Here is a 13,954-nt window from a genome sequence, read left to right as displayed (position 1 = left end):
TCCAGACTCTTGACCTATTAATCCAGAACAGGCCTACAAAATATTTAAATGAGCATAAAGTCAGAAGCCGTTGCACACGCGAGGTATGCTGGGATGGTTTGGTTTAATTGGTTAGTGAAACTGAAGCCAAGGGGCCGTCTACAAAATATGAGCTACTTTGAAAAACTACCCTGTAAAATGTAATCGATGTACTTGACAAGAAAGTCATCTGTTTCTATTAAAACATTTAGCAATATTTAATATTACCTGATCACATCTGATAAATGAGACCATAGTTCTACGCCTTTATGCTCAAATATTGATGCATTGTACAACAGGCGGGTCCGCATTCCAGCCAGTGTGTATTCCACTCTGTTCCATCAAACGGCACAATCCACTGTCTAATCACATCAGCCCAGACAGACAATTTATAAACTTGATCTCCACAGTAAAATGCATCTAGAAATTATCTCCAATTTCTTTTAGACTTGGAGTCGCGATAATATGGTGTGTGGTCCTCCCACTATGACTCGGGAAAACATGCGGGTAATTAAGCTAATAAATTATGATTAACTTCACAGGGTGGTGAAAGTGCACGGTGATCTTGATGCTCCTTTCAAATGAATATCGAGGGTCTTATTCTGGTGACATGATGATCGATGCTTTACTACCGTTTGACAAAGAAAACTATTATCGCTTTTATCCATAATAATCTCATAATGTAGACTAGCCTACCAGCACAGTTAACCTGTACTGTATCTGCAAACTGTTGGCTAGAGCGCACGTGCCAAGACCAGAGTAGGCACATTTGTTATTCAACACAACCGTTTTTGTGACACAACTATCGGTAGAGTTGAAAATGCCATGGAAACAGGTTGAACTCTAGATTTGTATTCGGTACACGAAAACTTCAGGTGAAAAAGTAAATGTTGTGTGTATTACGTCATCACCCACTTATTTTTACTGGTGGGAAAACGTGTATATTTTAGAATATTCGCATGAAAATATGTCGCCAATTGGATGGAAACATAGCTAGTGAGAAGGACAAGTGTGATATTTAGAGTCGTCTCTACAACACAACTAGTTTTTAGTGAAAATGTATGTTTAAACTTTGGACGCCTACGCGCATCCGTGTACGCGCATGTCTGCCTCCGTGTACGCGCATGTCTATAGCTTTGGAGAAGAGGAGAGCAGAGTGCAGTCACTGCTGTGGTTGGAACTGAACAACAAGTATGTTGGGCTCATTCGTTCTGCTGTGGATATGCATTTGCCTCCTCTTCTTCTTCTTGAAGGTTAATAGACCCCCAAACTTTCCTCCTGGTCCACAACCCATTCCAATATTTGGGAATCTGCTGCATCTGAGTTTGGGGAATCCTATGAAAGACCTGGAGAAGGTAAGCCTAGTATAAAACTCTATTATGCTATTTTAACTCTCCTGAAGAATCAATAAGCATTACTTGGATGTGTCAGGTTAAATTACTAATTCATTTTTGCAATATGAACATAACATCTATTAAATAATTGTATCAAAGCAACCTTTGTACGTATGTCTATAATTGCGTAATAAGTGGTGCTCTGTATGCTGTTTATGTTTCCTGTAATCTTAAATCCATACTTTGATGGCCTTGGTATGACAGAGAACTGATTTTCTAATCACAGTTTTACTCAATTCAACAATTTCATTGACAAAATAGCCTTTAAAGGTGCAACTTCAACACTATGCAACTTTAATATTCTTAAAGGATTAGTTCACTTTTTTAAAACCAAATCTACATTTTTAATGTAAATGGCATGTCATAGACTTTTTTTTACAGTTATTTTATTTATTTTATTTGACCTTTATTTTACTAGGCAAGTCAGTTAAGAACAAATTATTATTTACAATGACGGCCTACCGGGGAACAGTGGGTTAACTGCCTTGTTCAGGGGCAGAACGGCAGATTTTTACCTTGTCAGCTCGGGGATTCGATCCAGCAACCTTTCGGTTACTGGCACAACGCTCTAACCACTAGGTTACCTGCTGCCCCAAAGGGTCTCTAGAAGAGTCCAGATACCTTTTTTTTGCAATTTCACTTCCACATTGCTCGTTCTACAGTATGGGAGTTATGGAAAACATAAACAAAGGCTCCAAAACCATCCAAATACGTCCTTTTAGAAATGACAAACCTCTCAGTATAGTGATGCAGGTCTTTAGATGTGGTACACATGAAATTGTGTAATTCCGAACTTTATCAATTTTCACGACTTGAGCGGTTTCCCCCTACCAGCTGTGCTGCCCTGGTTACACGGAGAAGCAGCTAAGTTGCACAAATGGAATATAACTTTACGGATAATGTTTGGAATTACAAAGTTCATGTTTTCCTGTAGCTCCCATACTGCAGAATGAGCAATGATGAAAGTTAATTGGAGTTGGGGATAGTTTCTCAAAACCAAATGAAATTACTAAAAAAGTGTCTGGACCATTCCATAACATCCCATTTACATAAAAAAATAAGATTTGGTTTAAAAATAGTGAACAAATCCTTTAATATGTCCCATTCCGTAGTTGGCGAAGCGCTATGGGAATGTTTTCAGTCTTTATATTGGTGGAAGGCCAGCTGTGATTCTCAATGGGCTTGAATCTATGAAGGAGGCCCTGGTTACCAGGGCTATAGATTTTGCAGGAAGACCCCAAGACCTTATGGTCAACCACGCCACAGAAGGAAAAGGTAATATTATCAAAAAATACATTACAGGACATTATCGATATCAACAAGAAAACATTTGAATCTATTACTGTGAAGATCTCTATTCTGAAGCAACCTTTTCTTTCTATTCCATTTTTTTGCCCTTAAGAACATAACTATAATTTGATTGATATGTCAAAAAATACTTACCTATTGTAATAAACTATCCCAGGTGTCATTCTTGTGGACTATGGCACCAGCTGGAAAGAGCATCGTCGCTTCGCCCTAATGACCCTGAAAAACTTTGGTCTGGGGAAGCAGTCCATGGAGGACAGGATTCTGGGGGAGATATCACACATCATTGCACCCTTGGCGAAAAGCGTTGGTATGAAAGTGGAACAAATAAAATGGTGTTTTGTTTTGTAGGAACATAGCCATTTAACAGATGTCCTTATACAGATTACCGTCTTGCTCAACGTTAAAGAGAACAAAGTATCTCTTATCAAAGTAATACTGTTATTTTTCCACAGGAAAATCCATGAACCCACAGGTTCTCTTCCACAATGCTGCATCCAATATCATCTGCCTTGTCCTCTTTGGGTCGCGTTATGACTATAACGATGAGTTTCTTAAGACCTTCGTGAAGCTCTACACTGAGAACGCAAAGATCGCCAATGGACCCTGGGCTATGGTATTACACATAATTACAGCTTTTTGGTAACTGTATACTTACAGTGTATAATGTTAATTACATTGCTTCCTGTAAATCACACCTTTTGGTTTGAAAGCAGATATGGATGGTAGATCATTACGCAGGTTTCTTCTATTGACCCAGGTTTATCAACAAAAAAAATAATGTCTCAACAAAAAATATCAATTTTTTACCATTCGACAGATTTTTATTTTGTCTAACTTTATTTATTGCAACAAATGATGATGGAAATTGTGTTTTTCTAATAATTGATTGCCAAATCATTTTGAAGGGAACACGGGGCACACGCTGCTGTCACCGCGTAACTAAAGCTCCACTCCACATTTCATTCTAAATGCCTACACCTTGCGAAATCAATGTTTTCTACTATACGAATAGCTTTTCTTTCAATAATGTCTCAATTGCTTCGCCTTGCTTTTCTGGTTGGCTGGCAAGATTCACCATCCAATTATTTCAGATCTACAGGAGTGCAAGTTTCACCATGGCACGGACCGTGGCAATAAGTTGGCACATGACAATTATTATACATGCTGGCTTTCATGGGCTAACTGAGACATGAAATAGATAGGTGGGAGGTCTTACGGGCTATTGGCAATTTATTAATGTGCAATTTGCCTAACTGGGTAATGGAACTTCAAGCACTATATTTGTATTAGTTACTGTGTGTGTGTGTGTGTGTGTGTGTGTGTGTGTGTGTGTGTGTGTGTGTGTGTGTGTGTGTGTGTGTGTGTGTGTGTGTGTGTGTGTGTGTGTGTGTGTGTGTGTGTGTGTGTGTGTGTGTGTGTGTGTGTACAGATGAAGTTGGAAGTTTACGTACACTTAGGTTGGTGTCATTAAAACTCGTTTTTCAACCACTCCACAAATTTCTTGTTAACAAATTATAGTTTTGTCAAGTCGGTTAGCACATCTACTTTGTGCATGACACAAGTAATTTTTCCAACAATTGTTTACAGACAGATCATTTCACTTATAATTCACTGTATCACAATTCCAGTGGGTCAGAAGTTTACATACACTAAGTTGACTGTGCCTTTAAACAGCTTGGAAAATTCCAGAAAATTATGTCATGGCTTTAGAAGCTTCTGATAGGCTAATTGACATCATTTGAGTCAATTGTAGGTGTACCTGTGGATGTATTTCAAGGCCTACCTTCAAACTCAGTGCCTCTTTGCTTGACATCATGGGAAAATCAAAAGAAATCAGCCAAGACCTCAGAATAAAAACTGTAGACCTCCACAAGTCTGGTTCATCCTTGGGAGAAATTTCCAAATGCCTGAAGGTACCACGTTCGTCTGTACAAACAATAGTATGCACGTATAAACACCATAGAACCACGCAGCCATCATACCGCTCAGGAAGGAGACGCGTTCTGTCTCCTAGAGATGAAGGTACTTTGATGCGAAAAGTGCAAATCAATCCCAGAACAACAGCAAAGGACTTTGTGAAGATGCTGGAGGAAACAGGTACAAAAGTATCTATATCCACAGTAAAACGAGTAATATATCAACATAACCTGAAAGGCCGCTCAGCAAGGAAGAAGCACCTGCTCCTAAACCGCCATTAAAAAAGCCAGACTACGGTTCACATGGGGACAAAGATCATACTTTTTGGAGAAATGTCCTCTGGTCTGATGAAACAAAAATAGAACTGTTTGGCCATAATGAACATCGCTATGTCTGGAGGGAAAAGGGGGAGGCTTGCAAGTCGAAGAACACCATCCCAACTGTGAAGCATGGAGGTGGCAGCATCATGTTGTTGGGGTCCTTTGCTGCAGGAGGGACTGGTGCACTTCACAAAATAGATGGCATCATGAGGAATTAATATTATGTGGATATATTGAAGCAACATATCAAGACATCAGTCAGGAAGTTAAAGCTTGGTCCCAAATGGGTCTTCCAAATGGACAATGACCCCAAGCATACTTCCAAAGTTGTGGCAAAATGGCTTAAGGACAACAAAGTCAAGGTATTGGAGTGGCCATCACAAAGCCTTGACCTCAATCCCATAGAAAATTTGTGGGCAGAACTGAAAAAGCGTGTGTGAGCAATTAGGCCTACAAACCTGACTCCATTACACCAGCTCTGTCAGGAGGAATGAGCCAAAATCCACCCAACATATTGTGGGAAGCTTGAGGAAGGCTACCCGAAACGTTTGACCCAAGTTAAACAATTTAAAGGCAATGCTACCAAATACTAATTGAGTGTATGTAAACTTCTGACCCACTGGGAATGTGATGAAAGAAATAAAAGCTGAAATAAATCATTCTCTACTATTATTCTGACATTTCACATTCTTAAAATAAAGTGGTGATCCTAACTGACCTAAAACAAGAGATTTTTACTGGGATTAAATGTCAGGAATTGTGAAAAACTGAGTTTAAATGTGTTTGGCTAAGATGTTAACTTCTGACTTCAATATATATACACTGCTCAAAAAAATAAAGGGAACACTAAAATAACACATCCTAGATCTGAATGAATGAACTATTCTTATGAAATACTTTTTTCTTTACATAGTTGAATGTGCTGACAACAAAATCACACAAAAATTATCAATGGAAATCAAATTTATCAACCCATGGAGGTCTGGATTTGGAGTCACACTCAAAATTAAAGTGGAAAACCACACTACAGGCTGATCCAACTTTGATGTAATGTCCTTAAAACAAGTCAAAATGAGGCTCAGTAGTGTGTGTGGCCTCCACGTGCCTGTATGACCTCCCTACAACGCCTGGGCATGCTCCTAATGAGTTGGCGGATGGTCTCCTGAGGGATCTCCTCCCAGACCTGGACTAAAGCATCCGCCAACTCCTGGACAGTCTGTGGTGCAACGTGGCGTTGGTGGATGGAGCGAGACATGATGTCCCAGATGTGCTCAATTGGATTCAGGTCTGGGGAACGGGCGGGCCAGTCCATAGCATCAATGCCTTCCTCTTGCAGGAACTGCTGACACACTCCAGCCACATGAAGTCTAGCATTGTCTTGCATTAGGATGAACCCAGGGCCAACCGCACCAGCATATGGTCTCACAAGGGGTCTGAGGATCTCATCTCGGTACCTAATGGCAGTCAGGCTACCTCTGGCGAGCCCATGGAGGGCTGTGCGGCCCCCCAAAGAAATGCCACCCCACACCATGACTGACCCACCGCCAAACCGGTCATGCTGGAGGATGTTGCAGGCAGCAGAACGTTCTCCACGGCGTCTCCAGACTGTCACGTCTGTCACATGTGCTCAGTGTGAACCTGCTTTCATCTGTGAAGAGCACAGGGCGCCAGTGGCGAATTTGCCAATCTTGGTGTTCTCTGGCAAATGCCAAACGTCCTGCACGGTGTTGGGCTGTAAGCACAACCCCCACCTGTGGACGTCGGGCCCTCATACCACCCTCATGGAGTCTGTTTCTGACCGTTTGAGCAGACACATGCACATTTGTGGCCTGCTGGAGGTCATTTTGCAGGGCTCTGGCAGTGCTCCTCCTGCTCCTTCTTGCACAAAGGCGGAGGTAGCGGTCCTGCTGCTGGGTTGTTGCCCTCCTACGGCCTCCTCCACATCTCCTGATGTACTGGCCTGTCTCCTGGTAGCGCCTCCATGCTCTGAACACTACGCTGACAGACACAGCAAACATTCTTGCCACAGCTCGCATTGATGTGCCATCCTGGATGAGCTGCACTACCTGAGCCACTTGTGTGGGTTGTAGACTCCGTCTCATGCTACCACTAGAGTGAAAGCACCGCCAGCATTCAAAAGTGACCAAAACATCAGCCAGGAAGCATAGGAACTGAAAAGTGGTCTGTGGTCACCACCTGCAGAACCACTCCTTTATTGGGGGTGTCTTGCTAATTGCCTATAATTTCCACCTGTTGTCTATTCCATTTACACAACAGCATGTGAAATTTATTGTCAACCAGTGTTGCTTCCTAAGTGGACAGTTTGATTTCACAGAAGTGTGATTGACTTGGAGTTACATTGTGTTGTTTAAGTGTTCCCTTTATTTTTTTGAGCAGTGTATATGTATGTATGTATGTATTTTAATTGTTAAAAAATAATAATAATGTGACGTCATTGCGTCCAGCAGTTTTCATCGACACAAGATAGTTAAATGGAAACGCACCCTAGCAGGCAATTGTCACATCCATTTTTTTATGCACACGTACTAAATGTCGACAAAAAAAATCACTGGAAAAGTTAATGGAAGCATAGTTAATGGTTGGTGCAATAGTAGTTCTGACTCATTACTTGGTCTTTCTCCACAGCTTTACGACACAGTGCCCATGCTCCGACACCTTCCCTTGCCATTCCAGAAGGCCTTTCAAAATGCAATTTGTTGCAAACAGATGTCTCTTGGACTCGTCACTCAGCATAAGGAAACCAGGATTCCTGGTGCGCCAAGGGACTTCATTGACTGCTACCTGGATGAACTAGACAAAGTGTGTTCATTTTGTTTATGGGAGGTTAAGTGCTTATATAAGAGGGTTTGACCACATCTATCATTATGGCTAGGTTGTACAGTGCCTTCAAAATCATCACAGTTTTCGTCTGACACTGCTGTACTCTCCCCACCAGAGAGGAGATGATGGATCTTCTTTTTCAGAGGCCCAACTCATAATGTACGTCCTGGACTTGCACTTTGCTGGAACAGACACCACCTCCAACACACTGCTCACTGCTTTCCTCTACCTCATGACCCATCCAGAGATTCAGGGTCTGTTTGCTTTATCTTCTAATACTGACATTCAGAAAGTGTCTTTCTACTAATACAGTTGTAGTAGTTGTAGATTATGCCTAAAAAAAAAGGTGTCAAGCAATTTTGATTAGCATTTAGATTTTTTTGACAAAATCCTTCCCTTTGGTCTTCTCAGAGAGGTGTCAGCAGGAAATTGACACTGTTCTGGAGGGGAAAGAACACGCATCTTTTGATGACAGACACCGGATGCCTTACACTCAGGCAGTGACCCACGAGAGTCAGCGCATCGCCAGTACTGTCCCCCTCAGTGTGTTTCATAGCACCACCAGAGATACTGAGGTGATGGGCTACAGTATCCCGAAGGTGAGAAGCAGCAATACATCTAAAATGTCTTGTCTTCTCATTTCAAAATCTCTAACATAATGTTCCTTATTTCTTGTCCACTTGGATATGTCTCATCCTCTCTCTCCATGTCTTACTTGCAGGGCACTTTGATCATTCCAAACCTCACCTCTGTGCTGTCTGAAGAGGGTCAGTGGAAGTTCCCCCATGAGTTCAACCCCTTAAACTTCCTGAACGAGCAGGGCGAGTTTGAGAAGCCTGAGGCCTTTATGCCGTTCTCTGCAGGTGAGGGATAGAGCAAAACAAAGTGCATCACTGATGTTGTTGACATCATAATACATAAAGGGCTCATACCGTTTGTTGCTGTTGCAGGGCCGCGAATGTGTCTTGGAGAAGGACTCGCTCGCATGGAGCTCTTCTTGATCATGGTCACTCTGCTGCGACGCTTCAAGTTTGTCTGGCCTGAGGATGCAGGGGAACCTGACTACACCCCTGTGTTTGGTGTAACCCTGTCCCCCAAACCCTACAGACTGGGTGTAAGACTGAGAGGGAACTAGTTAGGAGGAAGCTATTCTAGACAGAGATCAAATAGGATTGGTGTAATATAATATGTAATATTGTAATTATTCTACTTAATTCAACTATCTATATGTATTTGTGCTTAACACATTTGTTTTTAATTTGTCACAATTTGCTTATGTGAATATGTAATATAGGACTCATTACACACACCATTGATGGGGGATCTCTGATGTTAGTGTTCACTCTCTACATAAACAATATCGGTGATGAGATAAGAAAGGGTCAAATTCATTTATATGCTGATGACACTGTCATGTACTCTATCGCTTCAACGGCTGACCAAACATTATCACTATTGGAGACAGATTTTAAGATATTACAAGGGTCTTTTATACAGCTGAAACTTGTTTTAAATGCAAAGAAAACACATTTTATGATTTTTAATAGGTTCAAAAAGTTGTTTGAAAATACACTTGCACTTACGAGCTTAAATGGTTCCTGAATTAATAGGGTCTCTGCATATAAATACTTAGGGATATGGTTGGATGATAAACTGTCTTTTAAAATGCATATTGACGAACTTTGTAAACGGCTAAAAATCTAGCTAGGCTTCCTCTATAGAAACAGGACATGTTTGTCCTCTACAAATAGAAGACAAATTGTGCAAGCTACTTTTATGTTTGTTATAGATTATGGGGATATTATCAACATGCATGCTACAGCATCAACACTTACATCGCTGGATGCTACTTATCATTGCGCACTTAGGTTTATTACGGGTGTTAGCTACAGAACTCACCACTGTGTTTTATATCATAATGTGGGTTGGACTTCGCTGTCCATGAGACGAGAACAACATGCACATAGTGTTTGTCTATAAAGCACTTCTGAATAAACTACCTTCTTATCATCACTCATCAATATTAGAATTAGAATTCCTAAAACCAGGTCTCAAGCATGGATTACACTTGAGGCCCATGCGATTTCCACAGAGTTGGCTATGGCTGCCTTTTCCTGTTACGCTCCTTGTCTATGGAATAGCCTGCAGACTAAACTTAAACTTGAGACTCTTGTCCCCCTTGCCCATTTTAAACGTTTATTAGAGGATTTTTATTTTTGTATTGCTTGTAACTGTTTCAGGTAATGCAAGTTCTTGTTCTGTTTGGGGAATAACCTGTGTGTAAATGTAATAATCTGCTGCTGTATTTTTTTTGTGTTATCTGTGATCGTTTTGTTTGTCTTGTGTAATTTCTTAATCATTGTACCTGAACTGTATGTGTAAACATATGTACGCAGGGCTCAGCTGTAAAAGAGACTTTGGTCTCAGTCTGTGTTCCTTGTTGAAATAAAGGTATACTAATAGGCATTCAGTACCAGTTTTATGGGATAGTACTTTCAAAACTTATTGTGGGAATCTGTGACTTGATGAATTCTAAATAAAAAATGTAATGTGAGATATTTTACTGCAGTGTACTTTATCAACACAGCACCTTTCACATAGTTCATAGACAGTTTATAATGGTACAACTTGCCTAGTTAAATAAAGGTAAAATAAAAATTATTAAACTTGCTTTTACTCATACAGTTAAAGTCGTCAGTTTACATACACCTTAGCCAAGTACATTTAAACTCAGTTTTTCACAATTCCTGACATTTAATCCTAGTAAAAATGCACTGTTTTAGGTCAGTTAGGATCACTTTATTTTAAGAATGTGAAATGTCAGAATAATAGTAGAGAGAATGATTTATTTCAGCTTTTATTTCTATCATCACATTCAGAAGATTACATACACTCAATTAGTATTTGGTAGCATTGCCTTTCAATTGTTTAACTTGGGTTAAACATTTCAGATATCCTTCCACAGGCTTCCCACAATATGTTGGGTGAATTTTGGCCCATTCCTCCTGACAGAGCTGGTGTAACTGAGTCAGGTTTGTAGGCCTTGCTCGCACACGCTTTTTCAGTTCTGCCCACACATTTTCTATAGGATTGAGGTCAGGGCTTTGTGATGGCCACTCCAATACCATGACTTTGTTGTCCTTTTTTTGTTTCATCAGACCAGAGAACATTTCTCCAAAAAGTACGATATTTTTGCCCATGTGCAGATGCAAACCGTAGTCTGGCGGTTTTGGAGGAGTGGCTTCTTCCTTGCTGAGCGGCCTTTCAGGTTATGTCGATATAGGACTCGTTTTACTGTGGATATAGATACTTTTGTACCCGTTTCCTCCAGGATCTTCACAAGGTCCTTTGCTGTTGCTCTGGGATTGATTTGCACTTTTCGCACCAAAGTACGTTCATCTCTAGGAGACAGAACATGTCTCCTTCCTGAGCGGTATAATGGCTGCGTGGTTCTATGGTGTTTATACTTGCGTATTATTGTTTGTACAGATGAACGTGGTACCTTCAGGCGTTTGGAAATTGCTCCCAAGGATGAACCAGACTTGTGGAGGTCTACAATTTATATTCTGAGGTCTTGGCTGATTTCTTTTGATTTTCCCATGATGTCAAGCAAAGAGGCACTGAGTTTGAAGGTCGGCCTTGAAATACATTTACAGTTACACCTCCAATTGACACAAATTATGTCAATTAGCCTATCAGAAGCTTCTAAAGCCATGACATCATTTTCTGGAATGTTCCAAGCTGTTTAAAAGGCACAGTCAACTTAGTGTATGTAAACTTCTGACCCACTGGAATTGTGATACAGTGAATTATAAGTGAAATAATCTGTCTGTAAACAATTGTTGGAAAAACTACTTGTGTCATGCACAAAATAGATGTCCTAACCGACTTGCCAAAACTATAGTTGGTTAACAAGAAATTTGTGGAGTGGTTGAAAAACGAGTTTTAATGACTCCAACCTAAGTGTATGTAAACTTCCGACTTTAACTGTAGCTGCCAATAAGCCTGATAAATTTTTTTTATCAGACCTGTAAATATTAACATAATGACAATGTTGAAAGTAATTTAGACCATGACAATATCCAGACGTTGTTCTTCTGTGCATGACGATAGGTGTTGAAACCTTAATACAGTTGAAAATGTGTAAATGTGTGACAAGGACCAAGTTATGCCTTTAATTCAAAACTGGATCAAAATGGCTGCTATTTAATTAGAATCAATTTGTGAAGATACAAATTTAATAAAACTATTTATAGAGCACATTTCTTACAGGAAATGCATTTCAAAGTGCTTAACAAATAAAATAAAAAGGTGTGAAAATGCAATAGTCCTACGTTTTCTAAATGAGACAAATTAAAATACAATAACAGTAAACAAATCTAATGAATTCAAATAAATAAGATACATAGAATGAGAAAAAATAGATCACCTTTACTCCACTGTAAAGGAGCGTGTAACTGGCTGCAGGGAAGTTCGGCTCAGGAGAGCAGAAATGTGTAGCAAACGGAGCCCTTTATTGAGGCGAACAAAACACGGCACTCAGAAAACTAAACACACACGGGTTACAATAACCCGGCGCAAACCAGCCTGGAGTACACGTACATTTACACATAATTCCACACACAGACATGGGGGGAAACAGAGGGTTATATGCAAGACGAGTAATGAGGGAATGCAAACCAGGTGTGCGGGAAAACAAGACAAAACAAATGGAAAATGAAAGGTGGATCGGCGATGGCTAGAAGACCGGTGACGTCGACCGCCGAACGCCACCCGAACAAGGAGAGGGACCGACCTCGGCGGAAGTCGTGACATCCACACACAGAGATGCGTACAAAGCTCTCCCTCGCCCTCCATTTGGCAAATCTGACCATAATTCTATCCTCCTGATTCCTACTTACAAGCAAAAATTAAAGCAGGAAGTACCAGTGACTCGGTCAATAAAAAAGTGGTCAGATGAAGCAGATGCTAAGCTACAGGACTCTTTTGCTAGCTCAGACTGGAAAATGTTCCGGGATTCTTCCGATGGCATTGAGGAGTACAACACATCAGTCATTGGCTTCATCAATAAGTGCATCGATGACGTTTTCCCCACAGTGACCGTACATACCCGAACCAGAAGCCATGGATTACAGCCAACATCAGCACTGAGCTAAAAGCTAGTAGCTAGTAGGTGACAACACATCCGCTGATCCTCAACACAGGGGCCCCTCAGGGGTGCATGCTCAGTCCCCTCTTGTATTCCCTGTTCACTCATGACTGCACGGCCAGGTACGACTCCAACACCATCATTAAGTTTGCCAATGACACAACAATGGTAAGCCTGATCACCGACAGCGACGACGCATGCTATAGGGAGGAGGTCAGAGACCTGGTCGTTTGGTGCCAGGACAACAACCTCTCCCTCAATGTGATCAAGACAAAGGAGATGATTCTGGACTACAGGAAAAGGAGGACCGAGCACGCCCCTATTCTCATCGACGGGGCTGTAGTGGAGCAGGTTGAGAGCTTTGAGTTCTTGGTGTCCACATCACCAACAAACTAACATGGTCCAAGCACACCAAGACAATTGTGAAGAGGACACAACAAAACCTATTCCCCCTCAGGAGACTGAAAAGATTTGGCATGGGTCCTCAGATCCTCAAAAGGTTCTACAGTCACTGCCTGGTATGGCAACTGCTAGGCCTCAGACCGCAACGCACTACAGAGGGTAGTGCGTACGGCCCAGTACATCACTGGGGCCAAGCTTCCTGCCATCCAGGACCTCTATACCAGGCGGTGTCAGAGGAAGGCCCTAAAAATTGTCAAACTCCAGCTATCCTAGTCATAAACTGTTCTCTCTGCTATCGCATGGCAAGCGGTACCGGAGCGCCAAGTCTAGGTCCAAGAGGCTTCTAAACAGCTTCTACCCCCAAGCCATAAGACTCCTGAACATCTAATCAGATGGCTACCCAGACTATTTGCATTGCCCCCCCTCTTTTACGCCACTGCTACTCTCTGTTATTGTCTATGCATAGTCACTTTAATAACTCTACCTACATGTACATATTACCTCAATTACCTCGACTAACCGGTGCTCCCGCACATTGACTCTGTACCGGTACCCCCTGTATATAGTCTCGCTATTGTTATTTTACTTCTGCTCTTTAATTA

At 41.3% G+C, this 13,954-nt stretch overlaps 1 protein-coding gene across 1 annotated transcript; it reads left to right on the top strand.

Moving 5' to 3' along the window:
- Positions 1 to 1,166: 1,166 nt before the first annotated feature.
- cyp2x9 (cytochrome P450, family 2, subfamily X, polypeptide 9) lies at positions 1,167 to 10,355 on the top strand. The gene is made up of 9 exons (XM_071343930.1): positions 1,167 to 1,373; positions 2,525 to 2,687; positions 2,878 to 3,030; positions 3,176 to 3,336; positions 7,607 to 7,780; positions 7,917 to 8,055; positions 8,213 to 8,400; positions 8,523 to 8,664; positions 8,752 to 10,355. Exons 1-9 carry the CDS (start codon positions 1,212 to 1,214, stop codon positions 8,934 to 8,936), a joined length of 1,467 nt encoding a protein of 488 aa, XP_071200031.1. The 5' UTR covers positions 1,167 to 1,211; the 3' UTR covers positions 8,937 to 10,355.
- The last annotated feature ends 3,599 nt before the right edge of the window (positions 10,356 to 13,954 follow it).

Source organism: Salvelinus alpinus, chromosome 15 (assembly GCF_045679555.1).
Source record: "Salvelinus alpinus chromosome 15, SLU_Salpinus.1, whole genome shotgun sequence".
Taxonomy (NCBI): domain Eukaryota; kingdom Metazoa; phylum Chordata; class Actinopteri; order Salmoniformes; family Salmonidae; genus Salvelinus; species Salvelinus alpinus.
Note: the sequence above shows the minus strand (reverse complement) of the source record. Positions and strands in the feature narration are given on the sequence as shown.